The sequence below is a fragment of the Malus domestica genome, chromosome 01 (assembly GCF_042453785.1).
Source record: "Malus domestica chromosome 01, GDT2T_hap1".
NCBI lineage: Eukaryota > Viridiplantae > Streptophyta > Magnoliopsida > Rosales > Rosaceae > Malus > Malus domestica.
In genome coordinates, this window is record NC_091661.1 from 24,424,591 (window position 1) to 24,443,138 (window position 18,548).

An 18,548-nucleotide genomic window follows, 5' to 3' on the forward strand; every position below is an offset into this window, starting at 1 on the left:
AAATGCCTGATGCTAGGTAGGGATGAGAATATACATTTAAGGATCACTCATCTGGACGATGTGAGATGTTACATTTTAAGCTCGGAAACTCAAACGCAATTATAACGCCAGGAACATCACATTTTTGTACCACAAAATATTAAACCGAGAATAGTTTAGCAGACGCATATTTGTACAATATTTGTACACAAAAGTTATGCAACTAGTTAAAAGTTAGTACAACACTGTTGAGATGGTTTGATAAGGTAAAGCCGTAAGCTTAAATACACCTTTCAAATTGACTCGTCATGGCAAGAATTTATTTGCAGGAGCACATGGATGGAAGTTACTTCTTATAGTTCATCTCTACCTGTAATAAACTTGAATTGCAGAACTGTTTTGGGTCCTTCTCTAACCCTCCTAACAATTGTACCTTGCAATTTACTAATTATTTTTAATTTGCTATTTATAGGGACGAATTCGTGACATCACTTTTTTACACAATTTTTGAGGTACATTTTTGTGGGCATACTTTGTAATGTGTTTCAACTATCCGAACTGTCTATCATTTAAGTATTTCCTTAAAGATCATGTGCACCAAATTACCTAAAATTGGAACCATATGACCGTTGGATTACTAGTTTAGGGTTTCTTTGTAGAACTATACTCGTCCATTTATTCACTACAAATGAATGTCTTAATGGTTTGGATTTGTCTAATTTTTTGTAAGCATGATTTATGAATGATGTTCTATAAAAAAAAGATAGTTTAAAATACATTACAGAATGTGTCCCACAAACACGTGTGTAAAAATTATGTAAAAAAAATGGTGTCGCGAATCCACCTTCATTATCTATCTATCTATATGAGTGCGAACATATAATTGTACTAATTGAGAAAAAAAAATTAGCAAATGAAATTTTCTATGCAAATTGTGTGACTTAATCGAATTTTTCCCTCCACTTAGTGTAAAATCTATCGTTGTACCAAAAAATAAAAAATTTCCTATTTAGATCATCACCCCAAAAAAGAATGAAATTATATGCCAGATGCAAAAACTGAGAATCAAATTTACATTATTTTTTGAGCGAAAGATATCTACACCAAGGAATAAAGGTTAACTAAATCTCATAATAAATTAGTAATAATGTGGTTCAAATTTCATTTTCAACAACTGAGAATTAATTTACTCATATACATACGTTGAAGCATAACGCAATCTCTTCACAAGATTTGACATTTCCTTTCCAAAAAAAACCAGAAAACTAACAAAATAAATAAATAAATAACGTGCCTATTAAGACCTTGAATTAAAGGAATTAATTAATCCCAAACAAAAGAGGCAGGAGGAGCTGCAGTTAGTCGATGAAACAGAACCCTAAAGACCTCTTCGTAGGAACCAAATCCTGGCCGTCATTCCTCGTATCCAACGGCTCAGATTCCTACACAGCTCTTGCTTATCATTGCCCCCTTTCTCACTTCACTGTCTCCCCCTCCCCCTCCCCCTCTCTCCTCTCACATTTGTTAAAAAAAAAATGTTTGTATCCATATTTTTGATCATCTAAGCTTCCGATCCTCGTCTCACTCAGTACAAAAATCCACTCTTTAACTTTACGGAAAGAACAATCTTTTCACTTTCAGTGCAATTTTAAGAATGGGTTCGTAGTTTTTGATCGAGAAAATCGCTTTATCTAAAGTTTTGTAGCAATCCATCTGTTTTTAGCAGTTTTAAGCTAAACCCTATCTGAAAGTCTCAATCTTTGTTCAGTTTTCAGTGGTTTTTGTTTGATTTGGTTGATGATTTTTGGTTGTTGATTGTATGAAATGGTCACCGATGCTTATTCAAAGATGATGTCTGAAATGTCAATGCGATCGATGTCAAAGAGTGGCGATTACAGCGAAGATTTGAGTACGTTGATTCGTGAACAGAGGCGGCAGCATGAAGCAAGTGAGCGGGAGAAGGAGCTGAACATATACAGGAGTGGGTCAGCGCCGCCCACCGTGGAAGGCTCGTTGAATGCTGTCGGAGGCTTGTTTGAGGCGTCTGCACTGTCGGGTTTCACGAAAAACGGCACTAAAGGGTTTGCGACCGAAGAGGAGCTTCTCGCTGATCCAGCTTATGTGAATTACTACTATTCCAATGTTAATCTCAATCCACGGCTTCCGCCGCCGCTGCTTTCGAAGGAGGACTGGCGTTTTTCCCAGCGGTTGCAAGGCGGAGGTGGGGGTTCGGCAGTTGGAGATAGGAGGATAGGGGGTAGGAGTGGCGGTGAAGGGTCACTTTTTTCTGTGCAGCCGGGGATTGGAGGGAAGGAGGAGAATGGTGTGCAGGCGAGGAAGGGTGCGGCAGAGTGGGGCGGTGATGGGTTGATTGGGTTGCCAGGGTTGGGACTTGGGAGTAGGCAGAAGAGTATTGCAGAGATTATTCAGGTGAAGTGTTAGTAAAGTTTGTTTTTTGAATTGGTTTATATGATAGCTTGTTATCTTGAATATACAATGTTTGTTTGCGTTTGGAAGTATTTTAAGTTTTCATGTGATAAGCTTAAGCTTACTGGAGTATTATGTGATTTGATTTCTTCTCAATTTTGTGTTTTACAAAGGTTTAATCGTTATGTTTCTTCGTTGATTTCTCGCTTATATTTTGTGTTTATCATTATATGATTTACTCGATATCTAGCTCAGCTCCTCTAAGTAGGGTGCGCCTTTCGATTATCCTAATGAAGTGGAACAAGTCAATGTTTAGTGCCCTTGACAGTGGTTTCTCTGAATTGTTAGCTGATGAGACTAATTCCATGAAATGGAGGTGTTTGCTGGGATGAGAAATTGAACTAGTTCTCCTGACACTGGTTCAGTTATTTCTTTATTTTTTATTATAATTTTTTTTAATTTTTTTTTTTTATAATTATCAACTTATCTGCTGTAGACACTAGACACTGATATTGAAAAGTGGAATTTGTTTTTCAGTAATTCTTTTATCTTGCTTATTAACTATAATTTTAACTCTTTGCATAAATGTTGCACCAGTAAAATGTAAAGTTAATTCGAATGGAAACTGTTTCTGCGTAAGGTATTTGGATGTATTTTCTTGGTTCATTGGCAGATTTGCTCCTGTGGTCTTTTTGTTGTATGCTTGTTTTTCCTGGTTAAATTTCATTGCCCGCGACAACTTTCGCATAATAAAATTTGAATTTGTTTATCAGATATGCTGTCTAAAACTCTTGATATTTCAATGCAGGATGATATACATAATACAAATGTCTCAAGGCACCCTTCTCGTCCTGCTAGCCGGAATGCGTTTGATGATGGTGTTGAAGCTTCAGATACCCAGTTTGCTCATTTACAGGGAATGTCAGCTGTTCAGAACGGCGGTTCATCTAGTTCTCATACATATGCTTCTGCTCTGGGTGCTTCATTGTCGAGAAGCAACACACCAGACCCTCAGCTTGTAGCTAGGGCTCCTAGTCCTCGAATTCCACCAGTTGGAAGGGTTTCCTCCATGGATAAAAAAATTGGCAATGGTCAAAACTCATTCAATGGTGCCTCACTTAATGTGAATGAGTCTGCAGATCTGGCAGCTGCTTTATCTGGTATGAACCTGTCAACAAATGGTAGGATTGATGAGGACAATCGTGCACGCTCACAAATGCAACATGAAATTGATAATCACCATAACCTTTATGACATGCAAGGTGATTGGAACCATATTAAACAAAATTCGTACTTGAATAAGTCTGATTCTGGGAATTTTCATCTGCATTCTGCTTCCCAATCTTCTAACAAATCTTATCAGAATATGGGAAGAGGCAGTGGATTTGGTAGGGATCTGAACAGCCCTTCTTATATGTCTGACAATCTAGTTGATATTAATAATCCTGCTGTATCTTCTGGTAACTCATACTTAAGAGGACCTGTGCCAGCTCTTAATGGCCGAGGAAGCTCACACTCCCACTATCAGAATGTAGAAAATACCTCATTTCCGAACTATGGCTATTCTGGTAGTCCTTCATCTCCATCAATGATGGGTAGTCCACTTGGTAATGGTAGTTTACCACCCTTATTTGAAAATGCTGCTGCTGCGTCTGCAATGGGTGGGTTGGACTCTGGAGCTTTTGGAGGGATGTCTCTAGGACCAAATCTGTTGGCTGCAGCTGCTGAATTGCAGAATATTAGGGTTGGAAATCATGGTGGTGGGAGTGCTCTTCAGGTTCCCATGATGGACCCATTGTATGTTCAGTACTTGAGATCAAATGAATATGCAGCTGCACAGCTTGCAGCCCTTAATGATCCCACAAAAGATAGGGAAGGCATGGGTAATACGTACATGGATTTACTTGGTTTGCAAAAAGCTTATTTGGGGCAGTTGCTTTCGCCCCAAAAATCACAATTTGGTGCTCCCTACATTGGCAAGTCTGGTAGCTTGAATCATGGTTATTATGGAAATCCAGCATATGGGCATGGGATGTCTTATTCTGGAACACCATTGGGTGGTCCCCTTCTTCCAAACTCTCCTGTTGGACCTGGTAGTCCTGCCAGGCATGGTGAGCGGAACTTGCGTTTTTCTTCTGGGTTGAGGAACATGGGTGGAAGTCTGATGGGAGCTTGGCACTCCGAAAATGGTGGAAATTTGGATGAAAGTTTTGCCTCCTCTTTACTAGATGAGTTCAAAAGCAATAAGACTAAATGTTTTGAACTTTCAGAGATTGCAGGGCATGTTGTTGAGTTCAGGTAAATATTTGTCGCTGTTTCTTTAAATCTTTGTGCCCTTATGTGTTCCAGATATCCACAACTTAATTCACTCATATAATACCTTGAACAGTGCCGACCAGTATGGAAGTCGGTTTATTCAACAAAAACTTGAAACTGCCACAATTGAAGAGAAGAACATGGTTTTTGATGAAATTATGCCCCAAGCACCATCTCTTATGACCGATGTGTTTGGTAATTATGTGATTCAGAAGGTACCTTTTCCCCTTTAGATTGATTTGCCTTTATGTGCAATTTTATGTGTCCTCGTGCCTAGCATGTTCATGATATGCAGTAGTTAAGTGGCAGAAATTAAATGTTGCAGTTTTTCTTCTATGTCTGACTTTTGCACTTTGGTTCAGTTTTTTGAGCATGGAACTCCAGCACAAATAAGAGAACTTGCAGACCAGCTCACTGGGCATGTGCTGACCCTTAGCCTTCAAATGTATGGCTGTCGAGTGATCCAGAAGGTATGTACAGTTAGCTGACTGAACACAGTAATTAACTTTCCATAATGATATTCCTTGCATGTTTTACCATTGGCTTTCATACGAACTCAGAAGGATTACCTTCTACATATTGTATGTGTTGCAGGAGACAGGATACGTATCTAATAGAAATTATTTGTCTATAAATTTCAGGCTATAGAAGTTGTTGAGCTGGACCAGCAGACTAAAATGGTAGCTGAACTGGATGGTCATGTTATGCGTTGTGTTCGTGATCAAAATGGCAACCATGTTGTCCAGAAGTGTATTGAATGTGTACCTGAAGATGCCATCCAGTTTGTTGTTTCAACTTTTTATGACCAAGTCGTGACACTGTCTACTCATCCATATGGTTGTCGTGTCATACAGGTTAAGAACCTCTCCATTTTCTGACTCGCATTCATTTTGCATCTGCCTATTAATCATATATGTTGAAGATAAATGGTTATGAATGCAACCAAATGGTATAGTAACTTTGATTTAACAGAGAGTTTTGGAGCACTGCCGTGACCCCAAAACGCAGCAAATAATGATGGATGAGATTTTGCAGTCTGTTTGCATTTTGGCACAAGACCAATATGGAAATTATGTTGTCCAGGTTTGTTTCATTTCTAAGAAACTTTTGTCACTCTACCTTCTCATTATTAAAGGAAATAATTCCACAGTGGTTTAATGGAATCTGTTGTTTAAGTATCAAATGGACCTCTTAACTTAATCAACTAATTTTCTTTGTTGGATGTTATTTTGGTTCTTCTTTTATACAGTATAGATGTTCAATTTTGATTTTTCTCTGCACATCCTAGTCTCATCTTAACCTCAATTTTGTTGGCTCTTCATGCATTTGTGACTTCACTTAAACCGGTTAATCAACTTCTGGTATCATGCTTATAATGGGACTATTAGCTGTCCATTATGTTGATCATATGGGTGTGATTCATGCCTTTTCATCAGTCACACTTCAATTTACCCTGAATTTGGAGTGTAACGGGGTTCTTGATGTTAGTGTCAAATATAGCTCTCTGTTTTAAATTGCTTATGCATTTAGTTGGTTGTTCAAAAATTGGTGGGGTTACAACGGTTGCTACTAATGTTACATTGTCAGTTATTTAGTCTCACAACAATATGTATCTTCAGTTTTCCCTGTTGTATATACATGATCTCATTTAGATGGAGGGATTGGATAGAATTGAGGAATAAGATGATTTCAGCTCCGCTCCACCCCTCCGCCACCAATTTAATGTTTTCATACTTATTTTCTTTGAGCTCTGTTTATACACCTTACTTGGCTTATTGAATGAGTTTATGCACCCATACCTGATTGTTTCCTGATGTAATTTATTAACTGAATACGGTTTTGTTTGCACTTACAATAAGTCGAAAGATAAATATTATATTTTGTGATGATCTGTGGAAGTATAGTATGGTAGACACTGTTGTTGATTGAACGTATTCACGTCATAGAACTGTTACTCGGAGAGTTACCTCCCTGCCTCTGGTTTTGCACCAGAGCCATTGTGTCAGGTTGATGACATACAATTTTTTAAGAAGAATTGAGTACCTCTTTTATACCTTTGGTCCTTTGTGCTTTGTAAACTTTACTTTCTTTACATTTCAGAATAGGCTTGCAAAAGCTAACTCAGAAACCGTAAAAACAAATAAATGTCCCATAAGCTGATAGCCTGATGTTTACTGCAAAGACGTGCCTGTAATAACTAGATTCATGAACCTTCTTTTCATGGAACCCGCAAAGGAGTTGTGGATACTTTAAATTGTGGTTTAATTTGGAAACAACAATACGTAGCCTTTGCTGTATGTAGTAAACTATATATTTTATTCTTTGTTTACATTAAACTCAGTCAACTGATTGTATTTATTTTTACAGCATGTGCTGGAACATGGAAAGCCACATGAACGGTCATGTATAATTAAGGAACTAACTGGGCAAATCGTTCAAATGAGCCAGCAGAAGTTTGCGTCAAATGTCATAGAAAAGTGTTTAAGTTTTGGAACTCTTGCTGAACGCCAGGCCCTTGTAACTGAGATGCTTGGTACCACTGACGAAAATGAGCCCCTTCAGGTTTGCTACTTACTATGAAGTTTTTGGTGTGCACTGTTGGTGAATGTATTCTTTTGTTATAGCATAATTTTCTTTCTTTAATTCTTTTCTTGTCTCAATGTGCCATCTTCAACTATATTTTACTCTGGTCAAGTTTGCATAGATGGGTTCCTGAACTAAGTGCGAACCTTTTCAAATTGCTGAAAAGAGTTGACGTCTCTAACTTTTGGGGATTTTATGAAAATAATCTTTACAGTTTGAAGTAACTTTTCTATAACATCCGAAGCTCTTATGATTACTTTTATTATGATTATGCTGTTACCTGAAACGATGGTTTCTTAGGTTGAACTCGTGAATTCATTTGAATACTAGTGAACTCATTGGGTTTACTTTCACTTATTATCTTTGACATGTAAAAGCTAACTTTTACCTTAACATTCTCAATGACAGTTTGCCTCACCTTTGCAAATTAATTGCTTTTTGATGCATCTAGCTGTTTTGACAAAATCGCGCTAAAGCTAGGGTGTCACCTGTAGGTGGCGCGTTGTGTGGCCCGAGCACAGTGATAAGTGAGCAAGGGTCGCTGTATCTCTAGCTGACCCCACTTAGTGGGAAAAGGCTTTGTTGTTGTTTTTGCTGTTTTGATAAAGTATTTGAATCGTGTCCTTAGTATATAATATTCAACAATGTGCTAGTACGACTATTCAAAGCTTGAATTTATTAATGCATATATCATTTTCATTTTTGATTAACATTGACTAGACGAACACAAACTTTTTAAATTGTGAAAGATTTTTGTTTTGTCAGTATCAAATTTTCCAAATACTATGGCTCTAGGAAAATGATTTGCCAGGCATTGGTTTTTAAGACGGGTATATGCATAGACTAGGGTCTTTTAATATTCCTTCTTATTCTTGTTCTGTTTGAATTTAGGCGATGATGAAGGATCAGTTCGCAAACTATGTTGTACAGAAAGTGTTGGAAACTTGTGACGATCAGCAACTTGAACTAATCCTTAACCGAATTAAGGTTCACCTGAATGCCCTGAAGAAGTATACTTATGGGAAGCATATAGTTGCCCGTGTAGAGAAACTTGTTGCTGCTGGGGGTACTTTTTCGCTCTTTCTCCTTTGTCATTTCATATCAATCTTACATCTCATAGTGATGCTTGAACACATGATACACAAATGTAGTTCTGATTCATCGTTTGGGTTTTCTTGCAATGCAAGAAGTTGGTTGTCATTTCCAAAATGAATAATATGATTTTCTAGCCTAATATGTATTGTTATTCCGGCTTCAAGCTTTGGACTTGCTACTGGTGTAAAAAACCTGGTTGCCTCAAATCGCTAACAAGGTGCTGAATCTTTTGCAGAGAGGAGGATTAGCATTCTGGCTCCCCAGGCTTCTGCTGCTTAGATGGGGTACGGGGACGAAGTTGTACAGCTAACTGAGGATAATATGAGCCCCTCTGTTTCTTTCATGTCAAGTAAAGGCTCTGTCTATGTATTGAGATGGATAAGGCGCGATTAAAATAAAGATCGTTGGTTGTACTTAAAACTGTACATTTTTAGTTTGAGGATATACCTTAGAGTAGTCACGGCGCAGACGGTGAACACACCTGAGGCCCCTGCAGAGGAGATAAATTTAGTGTACAAGTTTTAAGGGTGTAAAAAGCGAGGCAGTAGTAGAATTTGTGGTCGTGACTGTACAAATGTTTTACCAGGTGGAGTCCTCCATAAATTTTTTTAACGTACGGATTATTTTCTAATTAAGGAACCTTTTTTCCGGACAATTTGCGAGTTGAGATTCTATCCAGATTCATTATGTCATGCTGTTACGAAATTTCAAATTTTACCTTTCGCTGTTTCTTTCGACGTTTCGAGCACATGATGAAGCTCAAATTGGTGACTGGTAGTCGTCGTGCTTGTTGAACGGCACCATGAATGTTTTTGAGCTTCACATCTGTCCTCCCGAAGACTTTTAACCGAGGCTTTATATGTTCAGGGAACTGATTTCCGCATTCCGGTCTTCTCCTTATGCGTTCTTCTTCGCTTCGGTTGATTGATTCTTCTTTGATGTATTCAATCGACGGTTGGAATACAGAGGAGTGTATGGCGAGAAAAAGAATTGCAGAAATATTTCATGTGTTTATTTATCGAGAATGGCATATCAAGAAAGAACGAGCATCTGTTCCATAGCCGCAATAGATTCTAGTTACCCAAATGATATGACTGAAACCATAATACCAAAGAAGCAAAGTAATACATAGCACTGACAATTAGTGCCAAATTGCCAACAATACAAGAAAAACCCACCAAACGTACCCAGAATTTTGCCCTAGAGTTTGGTCTGCTCAAATCAACTATATTTAGGAGGGCAAAACGTTATGACATACCTAGGAGCCGTACAAATCTTAAGCCCTGTACAATCATCAAAGGCATAACTACAAGCTCCAGCACAATACCGGTAGGCTTGCAACTCTCTGGATCTGCAAACTCCCCTCTGCAGCAATACCGGTCTGATTTCCGGCGAAGCAAGCGCTCTTGCACCCTACCTTGTTTCTTGACCACCAAGGCAAGTGGCAGCAAACGTTCAAGTCAGCCTCACAGGCAGCAACTCCACACCCACTACCACCTATTGGCCTCATTGAAGCTGGCACGTTGAATCCGTCAATCAAACTCACATCACAGTAATGCAAGGCTGAGTTCGAGGTTCCGAGCGTCATTTCAAAGGGTGTGGCAGGGGGGACTCTGCCGAGTCCCCAGCATTGTAAGAGGCCGGCGCAATCATCCGTTTGGCATGTGCCTTTGCCAGTTTTTTCATCAAAGCAGCAGCCTTGCCTCCCCTATAGCCTGCCCGACCAGTTTTCGGGGACGTTAAGGACTTGTTGCTCGCCGCTGGAGGGCTGGAAGCCGCGTCTCGAGGAGTTTGGTGGCCTGCTTGCCGAGGATTCCGGGTCATATACTCTCCTTGCAGTTGTTCACTACGATGAGTTGAGTCCCATCTGCAAACAACAATGCTATTTGTCAACCAAAGTTTTATAGAAACCAACAAATAAGGAATGTTCAGCGTTCGATTCTCTCCGATGTAACAAAAAAATTTCGAGTAAAAAAGGAGAGAGTATTTGATTGCCTGTGAAGGAGAGGGAAATGAGAAAGGAGAGAAGGAAGAAGATTTGACGTGAGATTGGCATTTGTTCATGAGTAATGGAGATGTGAGTTGGTAACTGGGAGGCTCTTCTATTTACATAGTGTGGAAAAGTGAAAAGGGGTTTTCCTTCGTTCTCGCCATCATGGAAAGGAGTGGTAGCCTTAAGAACAACTGCACATGTAATGGCGGTTTGCAAATTGCATAGGTTAGACCAGTTGGTCAGGACATTGCGTCCGTAATTTTTCACTTAAATTAAAGCAGTTTAGTTTTATTCATGTGGATTGGATCTATGAGCCTCTCATGAAGCTTGTCTATAGAAAAAGATGATTGCTTAAGTGAAAAAGGTGAAGAGAATTTGACAGCACAAGAAAGCACACTTGAAACCAGTATAGATTACTCTAGGGTTTGGTTGAGATGATTTTTGGGAAAATGTATATGAATATGTCCCAGGAAGGTTTTTGAGAAAAAATTAAATGAAACGAGTGCATTCATTTTCGATAGTGACTTTTTACAGTCAAAAGTTTTGCTTTCTGCTTTCTTTGTTTTTATTCATTAATTCTTTGATCTATTTAATTCTAAAATTGCAAAAAAAATAAAAGATTACATAATAAAAAACGTGAGTGAAAAATCATTTTCTTTTTTGTCACATGTGGCAAGTACATGGTATGAAACAGATAAGACCTTGTAACTAGACGAGCTTCGGCATTTTACTTTCTTAAAATGTGAAAATCATGAATTGAAAAGCGAAATAAGAGAATTGATAAGAGATCAACAAATTAATTTGAAGAATGAGATTATTAATAATAATGTGGAATCCACTATTTTTTTTTTATTTCATACGTGTTCCTAAATACTTAGGAAGTTATTAACTGAAATAATTTCAATACCCGTGTTTTAATAAATGCAAAGCAGTTCATATCAAAATAATTCCGAAACTCTTAACGTAAACTAGCATTTCTGCACGCGCTCATGCGCTTGCGAAAGACATTTTTTTAATCACGGTGCACTACGCGCAACTTACACATTTTAGATGTATTTATATGCGAGGATTGGTTCAATGTATAGAAACATAAAATAAAGGCGATTATCATCTCTAATAATACAGGCGAATTTAAAGTATTTTATCTAGAATATGTAAAAAAAAAAAGTAATAAAATTGAGAAAGACAATACTCTTTTAATAATTAGTACACAAATAATCATACATCATATGAATTTTACACACGAATTCATTAATAATTAAGCAGGGCATTGAATAGAAATTTCATAATGGAGTACACCTTCACTAATCTGTCATCCTTTTCGATCAAGAAATTTTTCAGAACTTCCACTTTGTAGTCCCAATCCTTATTGACAAATCTGCAAAGAATAAAGAAAACGAAAGGAGTGCAAAATCAATATTGGATTTGGGGATTTTCCCTAGCTCTCTAAATGCCCTCTATCTTTTAACAACACACAATAGTCATGAAACATGAAGACATCAATACCCGCTTGAACCGGCGAGGCAGCTCGAATTTCAGAGCGAATGACACCTTCAGAAACTTTAATAACCTGTAATCCTTTTCAACAAAGAAATTTTTCAGAGCTTCCACTTTGTAGTCCTAATCCTTATTTACAAATCTGCAAAGAACAAAGAAAATGGGTAAAAATGCATGCTTTGATCTCCTGATTCAATTGAAAATGCATGCTTTGATCTGTATATAGTTGTTGACCCTAAAAACTACCAAGCCTACGTGGCACGCAGACCGAGTAACTAATGAGCTAACTACGTCATTCGGTTATGTGTGGGGCGTGCCAACTCGATGGTCGAGCTCGGCTGGTGAGTAAAATGAGTTGATGTTGCGTTGAGCGTGTTGCTAACTTCTTGATCTTGCGACTGCGGCTGAGGAAGGAATACGTCTAGGCCTTTGGGTTCTAGAGCCTGAAGACAAGGCTGCTAGTTCTACGAAGTTCAATATCAAATTCGACTTTCAATGTGCCGAATGTAGTCACTTGTAACACCTCACTTCGTCGAGAAGGTTAATGAGATGACCTCTGCCAATAAGAATTCAAAAATCTTTCTCGATCGAGACTTGGATAGATAACCAGTCGGCCTCGACGCAGTGCTGTTTATCTGAAGGTGCTTCGTGGTCGGCTGATTCTACGGCAACAATGCTGTTTATCCAAACTGAAGATGTTCGCCGGTTGCCTTCACAGTGCTATTTATCCAAACTGAAGATGTGTCGGCGAAAAAGAAATTAAAAATCTTAAGGTTGTTAAGAGGTTTCACGTAGAGCGAGAATTTATGCAGGGCAGTTTGTGTGTTGAATTTGAGGGGCTTTTCCCGCTGCCACTGCGTCTGTATTTATAAGGTTGGTGTACTTGCTTGGCACGACTAGATAATTTTGTAGTCCAACTGCAACTATATTTCTCGGAACCGAAATTAATCAACGTCAGAGACTAAGGCATATCTTTCAGATAGATGTTCGTGATTTTCCAAACCTCATAAAAGCCTATCAAAATAAAAGTCTTCTTATCATCATAGCCTAGCCTAGCTAGACTCGTCATCATTATCCAAGACCATTATTTTCATTATCCTTACATCCCATGCATACATAAAAAACAAAATATCATGGTTGGTAGTTTTGCATTATCTGCAAAACCATCCTGTTACCATCACATCACCTTATTTTGATTACTCCAATCTGGCATCCTCATCTTGCACTAATATATATGCCAATCTATATCCATTTGCCAACACTGCAGTAACGTATTAGGACTCTTAATAAAATACTCTGATGCTCTAATCCTCCGCACGTCTGAATCCCAAATTAAATTGAATTGTATTGCTCGCTTTCAAGTTGGAGATATAATTCACATCTCATCTTGTACAAGAAAATATTAAGATATTTCACCATTAAAAGATAATATCATGATTAAAGTCACAATATATTCTTCAATAATAATTATCTTAACCATTCCGTCATCCAACGTTTGAGATTTATGTTAATCAACGGCTTTGATCGCACAAACCGATAGTGTAAAATCAGGTCCAAACAATAGTAAATGCACATATACCTCCTAGGCTCATACCACCAATAATGATGCAATTAAGTAATTTGATTTAAGGTTGCCAAAGTGTATTCAACCAATTTGACTGTACCTTAAACCCATACATCATATATCAAAAATGTCAATAGAAGGTTGTTACCTTGAGGAAGAAAAGCTAATTAGATTTTATAAGACATATATGAGTGCACTGCAATATCAACCACATTGATTTTTGTTTGTTTAATGAAATGAAAAAAAAGCATTAGGATTAAAGTCCAAACTCAGTACGAAACTCACCAACTGACCTTCTGAATATGAAATGTAGGCTAACTGTACAAATTTCCAATTATGCCCTTGTGCTTGTTGACTTCAGAAGGGGATGATAATCCACACACAATGTGAAACGGTTGAAATTAATGAAAAATATTGATTACCAAAATATTTAAAAAAAAATTAAATTACCAAATTTTCTTACCCTATGTGAATCGCATGCACTCAGCATAAAGCAAACAATCACAGAGCGCAAGAAATTTTTCATTTTCTTCTACTTTGTAGTCCCAATCCTTATTCCGCCGCATATTTTTCCCTATTTCAGACGAACTCCAAGATCTACATCACACAAACCAAATAAAAACTCTTTCTTTACTAAAACCCTTTACCAAAAACCGATCAAAGTTTGTAAATTTAAACAAAAGATCAAGTTTTGGAGCAAAAAGCACACCTACCTGTATGGCCATGAAAGCTGCAGTCAAGGTGATCGAGCCTTAACCTGCGCGCAAGAGACAAAAGTTTTGCAGAAAAGTTTCTCAGCACTATGATATATAGACTAATAAAAAAGAGTACTTTCTATTAAACTCCAAACAAAATTTAGAAAACCCCATTTTTATTTCTCCCCTTCCGGTTAAGCAATCAATATATACTGTTTGGATTTCCCTTTCTGCGAAACTGTTTCCTTAGACGTTCGGGTTTTTTCCTCCTCCGTTTACACGTCTGCACCGCGTGTCATATCACATTTGTTCGATCATGTGAGGAAGAAGTTTGATCAGAAAATGGGGTTGTGGAAGACAGACGTGGGTGGGGTTGGTTTCCCTGTAATTTTTTAAGTTTGTAATTCTCTTATTTATTAGGTTGTATTCTGATTACTTGCTGACAAAAATACCTTTGTGGATTATGAATCCATTTTTCACAGTAATTTTAATTTTTTTTTTTGAGGGGCTTTATAGTCCAATATTTTTTTGGTGAAGTCTTGAGACACTAAACTCTCGTTCTGCCATTCTAATATTAAAGATTAAAGATAAACATGCCTTAATTCTGTTAGTTTAACTACCACGAATCGCCGGTTCACTCATTTTCCGGGCAGCGGCCGACTCGAGTTTCAAGTAGAATCACGGCTCGTCAGCCAGACAACCGGAAGGTTCGGTTTCTCGTTATCTAAAACCGCTTCAACTAACCCTGAGCGGGCCACTCGGTTAAAAAAAAACCAAAAACTAAATAATGGACAAAATAACCGGTTGAGCCCAACCCTAACCGGTCCATCCGGTCGCGTCGCCCACGGTTTTATAATCTCCTTCTAACCGCCCTAACTCGGTTCTGTTTCCCTTCCTCTCTGTTTATCAGAAAGCATTCAAACCAGAAACATGTAAGCTCTCTCTGTCTCTCTCACTCTTAATTTTAATTCAATTAATTAAATTTAGTGTATTATTTGAACCATTTGGATGCTGGGTTTGCTGGGTTTCTGTTAATTACTTGGTTTAATTCGAATTAAAGAAGAGAGTCCATGTCTTTGTTGTAATGGGGTTTGGCCTTTTTGCATAAACTAGTTAATTCTCTGAGGTTTTGTCCATGGCTTCTGGTCTGGTAATGGAGCCCGTGCCGATAACGTCACAAAAGCACGACCCGGCATGGAAACACTGTCAAATGTTTAAGATTGGGGAGAGGGTTCAGCTGAAGTGCATATATTGTAACAAATTGTTTAAGGGTGGTGGGATTCATAGGATTAAGGAACACCTTGCCGGTCAGAAGGGTAATGCGTCGACTTGTCTGAGAGTTCCGCCGGATGTTCGGGCTCAAATGCAGCAGAGTCTAGATGGGGTAGTGCTGAAGAAGAGGAATAGGCAGAAGCTTGATGAGGAGATTACTAACATTAATCCCTCACCTCATGGTGAGGCAGAGCCGATTGCTGATCAGAGTGATGTGAGTAATGGGGGTCAGTTGATTGGAGTTCCCGAGGCGCTTGAGCACAATTCGGGGTTGTTGGGGAACCAAGAAGGAATGACAAGTGGGAGGAGTTTGGGGAGAAGGAAAAGGGGGAGAGGCAAAAGTTCTTTTGCAGGACATAGTGCTCTTGTTGTTAGTAATAGTGCTGCTTTAGGTTCTCCAAAGGTGAACAATTTTGTTCACGAGGCAATTGGAAGGTTTTTGTATGATATTGGGGCGCCTCCAGATGCAGTGAACTCTGCGTATTTCCAACCGATGATTGATGCAATTGCTTCAGGTGGTTCAAGGGTTGTGCCTCCTACGTACCATGATATTCGTAGTTGGATATTGAAGAATTCAGTTGAAGAAGTGAGGAACAGTATTGATAAACATAGGGAAACGTGGGGAAGAACGGGTTGTTCAGTCTTGGTCGATCAGTGGAACACAGAGTCAGGTAACGTTTTGCTAAGTTTTTTGGTGTACTGTCCTGAAGGAACAGTTTTTTGGGAATCTGTTGATGCATCAGACATTATAAATTCCCCGGATGCGCTTTACGAACTGCTTAGGAGAGTGGTAGAGGAAGTTGGAGTAAAAGATGTGCTGCAAGTGATTACTAGTAGTGAAGAGCAATATATGGTTGCGGGGAGGAGGTTGACTGATACTTTCCCTGCGCTATATTGGACTCCATGTGCAGCTCGGTGCTTAGATTTAATACTCGAAGATTTTGGTAATATTGAGTGGATAAATACGGTCATTGAACAAGCAAGATCCATTACAAAGTTTGTGTACAATCATAGTGCAGTGTTGAATATGGTCAGAAGGTCTACTTTTGGCAATGATATAGTAGAACCAGGCGCCACTCGCTTCGCTACAAACTTTACAACATTAAAACGACTGGTTGATCTAAAACACTGCGTACAGGTCATGGTTACTTCGCAGGAGTGGATGGACTCCCTATATTCAAAGGAACCGGGGGGACTGGAGATGTTGGACCTTGTTAATAATCAGTCATTTTGGTCCTCATGCATCTTGATTGTTCATCTGACAGATCCTCTCTTGCGAGTTTTGAGAATGGTTGGTAGTGAGAAGAGGCCTGCAATGGGATACGTGTATGCTGGAATGTATTGGGCAAAAGAAACAATTAAGAAAGAACTCATTAAGAGGGAGGAGTACATGGTATACTGGAATATCATAGATCAACGATGGGAACAGCTGTGGCATTCTCCTCTTTATTCTGCAGGCTTCTACCTTAACCCCAAAATATTTTACAGTATCAAAGGAGATATACATAGTGATATTGTCTCGGGTACTTTTGATTGCATCGAGCGATTGGTTCCTGATACAAATGTCCAAGATCAAATCATCAAAGAGCTAAATTTGTACAAGAGTGCTGCTGGAGATTTTCGAAGGAAGATGGCAATTAGGGCTAGAGACACTCTGCTTCCTGGTGAGGGACTAATCTTTTTGATTGTTTTGTTATTTCTAACTTCGGTGTCATGACTTAGCTAGCAATGCCATAAGTACTAGCACATCCGAATAAGCCATTCGATATGCATTCGTGCATGCTAAGTCAGATAAATATTGTTGTTCCAATTCAATTGGTATTTAGTAATTTATAAGCATTTTTATGTATTAGATCAAATCAAGCCTTTGATTTTGTTTAATCCCTGTAAAGATGGAGGCCCTTTGATCTTTTGGGTGTATTTGATGTAACTATGACACCGAAATTACCTTTCTAGGAACAGAAACTGAACTTTTTATCGTTGTATTCTGTTTTTTGTATTTGAACCTCTTTCTCACACTTAGCTAATTTTATCCACAATGTACTTCTCTTAGCTGAATGGTGGTCAACATATGGAGGAGGTTGCCCAAATTTGACACGCTTGGCAATCCGAATTCTCAGTCAAACTTGCAGTTCGATTGGCTGCAGGCGAAATGAGAATCCTTTTGGGAAAGCACACAACACAAGGAACTGCCTTGAGCGTCAACGTATCAGTGACCTCGTCTTTGTTCGTTATAACTTGCGACTGAAACAAATGTAAGCATAAAGCAATACTGTATGGAATTAGGAATGGCTGTTTAAATATAATGGGGAGAAATTCCTTTCCCTTTGCTAATAATAATTTTTGTTTTTGCGCAGGGTTGGTAAGAACATCGGACAAGATGTTATGGATCCCATATCATTTGAAAACATTAGCATGACCGAAGACTGGGTTACCGGGAAGGACATGTGCTTAGATGACAATGGGAGTTCCGACTGGATGGAACTCGATTCAAACTCTGTAAGCACAATGCTTCTAGGGCCATCAAATGATGATGCCGATGACTTGGGCTCTGGTAATTTTATACTCGGATGTGGATACATGCTAAAACCAAATTGAGCTTTGTTCTTAATCGCATTGTACACTGATTAACCTTGGTCGATATATGCAGGGTTTGACGATTATGAGATCTTCAGTAGAGCAAAAGACGGTGAAGAGGAAAATGTTGAAGACAGCGTAGAAAATCGTTAGAGCCTTATCCACGAGTCAGTTATCGACATCAAGGACCTGTGGTTACGAATCATCGCCTTGTTCTTTGCAACCGAGCAGAGGAAGATGTAGGGAAGTAGATGTCCACAAAGGTAGTTTTCAATTTGGAGAGCAGTGCATTGCATTGTAGGTGATAATTAGAAGCAGATAGTTTGTAGCAATTAAAATGTTGTTAGAAAGATATAATTTTCCTTTTTAGTCCTCATCCAGTGACTTGTTATCACAGATGAAATGTAAAAGTATTAGGAAATAGAGTGATGAAATTGTTCACTCTAATCTTGGGTAAATAAAAAGATTAGAGTAAAATATAGACTTGGTTCCTGAACTTGGAAATTAGTTTAGAATTCGTCCTCGAGTTTAAAATTCGTTAATTAGAGTT

General features: G+C 38.5%; 2 protein-coding genes, 1 long non-coding RNA gene and 1 pseudogene across 4 annotated transcripts; 2 read left to right on the forward strand and 2 right to left on the reverse strand.

Annotated features, from left to right (window-relative positions):
• The first annotated feature begins 1,293 nt into the window (after positions 1-1,293).
• On the forward strand, positions 1,294-9,055 carry LOC103435730 (pumilio homolog 2-like). The gene is made up of 9 exons (XM_029101417.2): positions 1,294-2,409; positions 3,215-4,704; positions 4,796-4,937; positions 5,085-5,192; positions 5,364-5,576; positions 5,695-5,805; positions 7,090-7,284; positions 8,197-8,371; positions 8,636-9,055. Exons 1-9 carry the CDS (start codon positions 1,804-1,806, stop codon positions 8,677-8,679), a joined length of 3,084 nt encoding a protein of 1,027 aa, XP_028957250.1. The 5' UTR covers positions 1,294-1,803; the 3' UTR covers positions 8,680-9,055.
• A 416-nt stretch (positions 9,056-9,471) lies between these two features.
• LOC103435720 (thaumatin-like protein) lies at positions 9,472-10,654 on the reverse strand (annotated as a pseudogene).
• Positions 10,655-11,569: 915 nt separating this feature from the next.
• On the reverse strand, positions 11,570-14,507 carry LOC103433921 (uncharacterized). The gene is made up of 5 exons (XR_011583061.1): positions 14,168-14,507; positions 13,918-14,051; positions 13,748-13,809; positions 11,900-12,032; positions 11,570-11,771 (listed from the first exon to the last, which is right to left on the reverse strand). It is a non-coding gene; the product is annotated as an uncharacterized lncRNA (long non-coding RNA).
• Positions 14,508-14,943: 436 nt separating this feature from the next.
• LOC103432283 (uncharacterized) lies at positions 14,944-18,494 on the forward strand. Of its 2 annotated transcripts, XM_029101429.2 has the most exons (5): positions 14,944-15,081; positions 15,263-17,085; positions 17,475-17,676; positions 17,779-17,975; positions 18,072-18,494. In XM_029101429.2, exons 2-5 carry the CDS (start codon positions 15,285-15,287, stop codon positions 18,149-18,151), a joined length of 2,280 nt encoding a protein of 759 aa, XP_028957262.1. In that variant the 5' UTR covers positions 14,944-15,081; positions 15,263-15,284; the 3' UTR covers positions 18,152-18,494. The 2 variants fall into 2 exon arrangements, with proteins under 2 accessions (XP_028957262.1, XP_028957256.1); XM_029101423.2 differs by having other exon boundaries at positions 15,029-17,085.
• Positions 18,495-18,548: the final 54 nt, after the last annotated feature.